The sequence below is a fragment of the Propithecus coquereli genome, unplaced genomic scaffold, assembly GCF_000956105.1.
Source record: "Propithecus coquereli isolate 6110/MARCELLA unplaced genomic scaffold, Pcoq_1.0 Scaffold9, whole genome shotgun sequence".
Lineage (NCBI taxonomy): Eukaryota > Metazoa > Chordata > Mammalia > Primates > Indriidae > Propithecus > Propithecus coquereli.
In genome coordinates, this window is record NW_012155284.1 from 17,413,010 (window position 1) to 17,418,864 (window position 5,855).

Here is a 5,855-nt window from a genome sequence, read left to right on the forward strand (position 1 = left end):
AAAAAAAAAAAGGAGGGGGGAGGAAAATCATATTGTATTAATACTATACCTAAGATGTGAAGAGGAAACTGGGTAAAGGATACATGGTGTCGCTGGATAGTCTTTGAAATTTCCTGTCAACCTATAATTATTTCCAAAAAAAAGAATAGCACCCTCTATTGGCCTTTCTCAGGGTACTGTCCTTGGTTCTCTTCTCCCATTTCACGAACACAGTGATGATGTCCATACCTATTATCTCCAACCCAACTCTGAACTTCAGACAATCAAATGACTACAGGATAACATCATCCAGAAGGCATCTCAAACTCTAATACTGAACCATCTCATTGTCGTCCTAAAAGAACAGTTCTTCCCACATTTCCTAACTCAAGTGAAATGAACCACTATCTACCTAGTGATAAATTATATCCCAATCACCTTCTGGTTCCTCTTCTTTCTCACCCCACATCCAAACAATCCTTAATTCTATCTCTTCAATATTTTTCAAACCTTTCCCCATCTTTCCATGGCTTTAATTAAGGTCCTCATCATCTTTTTCACGGTTAATAGAAAGGGTCTCCTAACTATTCTCCTTGAGCTTAGTTTTACCCCATTCCAAACTAGTGTCCCCAGTGGTGCCCTATTTACTTTTCTAAAATGAAAATGATCATAGCTCTTTCTCTGAACTGCAAGAGATGTTCTTTTAGCCTTCCTGACAAGCTCTATAACTCTAGCTACACCAAACAACTCATAGTATTAGAAATCACTATGTTAACATTGGGGAAAAGCTGACAGATTCAGATTCGACATATGCATTTACTACTATTCTCTCCCAAAACCAATTAAAAGGGTATAGAAGGATTTCTTTTCAATACCTAAAATCGTAAGTACAAACATAGCATAAGAAGAATAAAAGCAATTCAGTTTGGAAGGTAGAAAGAAAGATAAGCGCTAAACAACTTAGCAGACTAAGAAATCAAGGCTCGAATCCAACAGGATGGTTAGGAGTAGGTAAGAAGCAACCTGACTTACATTACAGAACCTCCAAAAGACTCAGAAACTGGTAGCACCAGGTATTTTGAGAAGTGTGTGTTTGCAAGGTGGTAGAGGTGAAGTGTTAATAATAAGACAACTTTTAGAAAGTGTTTAAAAAGCAGCTGGAAGTCAAGATCTCATCCACATACATAAGCAGACAAACAACTGGCCCTCCTCTGAACCAGCATAAAACTGGCTGTTTATTTTCTGGTAAGGTAAAACAGACAGTCTCAAGAGGGATACCAGGTAATCAAGAACAGGGAAACAATATAAAACAGGAAGATTATATTAGTATGTAACAGGGAAAAGACTGAAGGATCTTTCAATGAGGAAAGACCTCAAAATACTGACATGGAAAATTCTCCTACAAAACCTAGCCAGATCATCAATAAAGGAAAAAACTCACATTTAGCAAGCTTCCCACACACACTCGATCCTTCCACTCAGCTTTTTAGTGCCTACTCCTAAATTTATACACAAAAAATGTTGATCTTGAAGTTGGGTGATTCATTATATTGTATTTCTTTTTTCTGTGTATGCTTCAAGTTTTTCATAATAGAAAGTAAATAAACAAAATCAGGCAAGCCAGGATCAACAGATATGATTAAAACATCTAATATGAAAAACAGAGAATAAAACATAAATAGAAATTCGCACCTTGAAGGAAACAGAGACCAGTTAGAGATAAAAGCTTGGAAAAAATACATCATTAATATCCTCAGTAGAATAAAAGAAAACACTGTATTCATGAAATAAAAACAAAATGTACAAAAGGATTATTCAACAAAGCAAAAGAGAACTCATAGACATTAAAACATGACAGCAGGGGAAAAAAAAACTCAATTAAAAGGTTGAAAGATAAAGTTAAGGAAATCTCCTAGAAAGTAGAATAAAGGACAAAGAGAAAAAAAGGCAGAAAAGCAGGAAGAAAAGTAAATGACTGGTTCAGAGCATCTATCATCTAAGTAACAAAAAGTTCAGAAAGAGAAAAGAAAAACACAAACAAGTGGAAATAATCAATAAAATACAATAAAATTATCAAGAACCCAGGAATGTAAGTTTCCAGTTTGAACTGTCCACCAAGTGTCCAGAACAATGTATTAAATCACACCTACACCATCATGAAATTAAAAATAGGAACACAGAGATGATAATACAAATTGTCAGAGAAGAGAAGGAGGGGTGACATATTCAAGAATCAAGAATTAGAATGGTTTCAGAGTTCCTAGAGCAACACTGGAAGCTGTAAAGACAAAGGAAAAATGTCTCTAAAATTCTGAGGAGAAAATTTAGAATTTTATACCAGCCAATCAATGTGAAAGTAGAATAAACACATTTTCACACATGCAAAATCTCAAAAAAATTTACCTCCAATGTATCTTTTGCAGAATGCCACTGCCATTCACGGGCTCCATCAGAAACAAAAAGAGGGAGTAAAACAAGAAAGACATGACACGAGGCACAGAAAACAGGCATCCCACAGAAGGGAGAGGCAAGAATCCTTTTTTATAATTGGGGATCCAGTTACAACAGCTATGCACAAGTATAAAGTAAAACCATTACAAACTAAAGTGTATGACAATTTTTCATATTTCTTCACAATGATGAAAGTCACAAAACACTTAGTTTGTTTGACCTTACTGAGGGAATCAGATGAAGAGTATACATTCTTTCAATTACATAAAAAATTACGTGTACTGGGCAGAAATCTAAGATGGCTACCTAAGATCCTTGGTCCCCATTGTAGACACACCGTTCTTTAGTTATTTGATCAAACACTAACCTAGATATTATTGTGAAGAAATTTTACATATATAATTAAGGTCCCAAATCAATTGGCCTTAAGACAGGGAGACTATCCAGGTGGGCCTGACCTATTCACATGTGCCCTTTAAAAAAGTTTTCCCTGGCTAATTGCATAGGGGATTTCACATTTGAGAATTTCCCCACTGCTAACATTAAAGATGTGTCAAGGAATGTGGCTGGACTCTGGAGAATAAGGGAAGTCCCCAGCTGACAGCCTACAAGTAAACTGGGACTTCAGTCCTACAGATCAAGGAGCTGAATTCTGCCAACAAGCTGAATAAGTGTAGAAAGAGATTCTTCCCCAAAGCCTCCAGGGGAAAACTTAGCCTAGCAGACACCTCAATTTCAGCCTATTAGATCCTAATCGGCGAATTCAGACATAGTGTGCCCAGACTTCTGCCTTACAGAAGAAGTATGAGTTAATAAATGGATATGGTTTCAAGCCATCAAGTTTATGGTATTTTGTTGCACAACAATGGAAAACTTATATACTACCAAACAAAATTATTAATACAAGGGTAGAGTATGGAAAGACGTGTACAAGAAAGAATATTGATCATGACATAATGATATATGCCTTCAATAGCCTTTATACAGTCACACAAATAAAGACCTCAAATAGTACCTACCTTAAATTACAATATAACTATGTTGGGAGGATGGCGGGATAGGAGTGACACAGAGGGTATATCAAATAAATTTGATATATAAATTTTCATCTTTTATGCAGGGAAGTCAAGAGATAATGCCTGTAATGCTTAAATCAAGAATAAACAATAAACCATTCTATGAGCTAGAAAGATTAAAAAACCTAAAAGATCTGGCTATGACAGCAAAAGAAGATTCTCCCACCAAATGGGAAACAGAGGGAGGAGCAGTATGCTGTCGCTTTTCATAAAAAAGTCTTTAAGAACTGACTACTTAATCTATCTACTACCTAACCTGTCTATGTGTAAAACTGATTAATATAAACGCCTGAAAAAATAAACAAAATGTACCACATTCTCTCATGTCTAGGGAGCTTAACACATGCTGCTCCATTTGTCTAAAATACCCTTACCACTGTCTCTTCTAAACCACAGCACCTCAAAGCCAAAATGTCTGAAATCAAATTCACTCCTCTCCGTTCAAAAGCAACTTACCTGTTTTCCGGCCTTCCCAAGTTATGATTGGGAAAACTTTTATTTTAAATCAAGGAAAAAGAGTGAAAATATAAACTATATTTATGCAGAAAATCCCTGAACACCAGGGAAACTGCATGCACAGTACAATGGACTGCACAGATCATGAGTCTATCATCACTGGAAACTACTACATATAATGGAATAAATCTTTAAAAAGCAGAGAATATTTTTCAAATGTCCTCAAAAAAATGTCCAAATATACAAAATTTGTTTTAAAACTGTTTGGATCACACATGAAAAAAAGTAAAATGTGAAGTTTTCTGCTACGATTAACATAAATCACATAAAAATAATGAAAAACTTTTGAGAAGAACAACAACAACAAAAAAAACCACCTAAAAAACTCTCAAGACCCTGTTCTCCCATCTCCCTCCACAAAAAAACTCTGTAGAGAAGTCACTTACCTGAACAAGATGAATAAGTGTCGTCAAAATAGCGCATCTCAACATATTGTGTTCTTCGCTCTGCTTCCAAAGAAGGGGCAAATATTGCACCAAACATCCCACATACGGTCGTATCTATCGCAATAAAAGTAGGGGAAGCAACAGAATTATATTAGTAAAGAAGGTAACTTTGAAACACTGACAGAAGTCCCAGACAACAAATACTTAATATTCACTAGATGTAATATATTAAGCCTATATTCTTTTAAAAATAAATCCACATAGATACCACATAGATACCCATGGCCCTATGTAAATATTTTTAAATAATTTTAAACAAGTATGAAATTTATTGAATGAAATAAAATATATGAATATGAAACAATGTTCTTTGGAGATGAATAGACAATGCTGTTATATCCTGCTACTTTTTAAATAAAACAGCTTACCTGACTGGAAATTATACAATGTTTTAAAAAGAGTGAGCATTTATTCGTTCATTCTATAATTATCTGACTGAGACCCCGAGGACATGGCACTAGAAAGAAAAGTATGTAAAGACAGCCACACAAACCCTTACAATGAAAAATGATAAGTGTGATGACAAAGGTGTATACAAGGGATGATGGAAATGCAGGGGAAGAAAACCACCTTCAAAGGATAAAATTGTTAAGTCCACTATGGATTAAGTTAATCAGTTTTTAAAATTTGCCCTGAAGCATAGCACAGCTTGGCAGTGAGCATCTTGAAAAATAAAATGGAGCTACACAGAAGCTGGACAGCACTCTGGCTCTGGGCTTAGCATCACAGTCTTTGAAATTGCTCTGAGCAGAGTATCCTTAGGGATGAAACAAACACTAGACCTTCACAGCTTCAGTACTACCTATTTGAAGCTCATGGACCAAAATTAAAGACTGCTCCTAGAAAGGATGAATTTCTATATTCTGTAATACTTATAAAACATCATATTTCAAAAGGGTAGCCAAACAACTATAAGATTTGTTCCCCACCCTAGTGGTAGAAGTAGAAGCCGAAAGATAAGAAGATAAACATTTGCCCAAACATTTCAGTGAGACATAACTGAATAAATATTCAGAGACTCATGTATTACCTATTTTCATGTATTAACTTATTATATAATATCTTATTTTCAAAACTTGAATTATAATAGTTAATATTTATAGAGCACATACTCAATTTTGCTAAGTGTTCTACCTCAAAGATCACTACAATTAGCATGTAAAAGCAGGTCAATTAATATGTAAAGACACAGGTTTCAGAGTACCTAATTCACTCACACTCAATTAAAAACAGTATATAACTGAATGATGTACTGATAAGGAAAATAAGCCGGTTTTGATTCTGAATAAATAAGATTACTTTCCAAGGAATGGCAGAAGGGAAGTATATGCTATAAATTATACATGGGGTAATAAAACCAAAGTACATATTACATCCAAAAGCCATA

General features: G+C 34.9%; 1 protein-coding gene across 1 annotated transcript in view; it reads right to left on the reverse strand.

The window, feature by feature from the left end:
• The window catches only part of IPO11 (importin 11), a 227,213-nt gene that overhangs the window by 138,862 nt on the left and 82,496 nt on the right, over window positions 1-5,855 (reverse strand). The window contains exon 15 of the mRNA XM_012664506.1: window positions 4,409-4,522. Within this exon, the coding sequence (XP_012519960.1) occupies window positions 4,409-4,522 (114 nt within the window). The remainder of the gene's footprint in view (window positions 1-4,408; window positions 4,523-5,855) is intronic.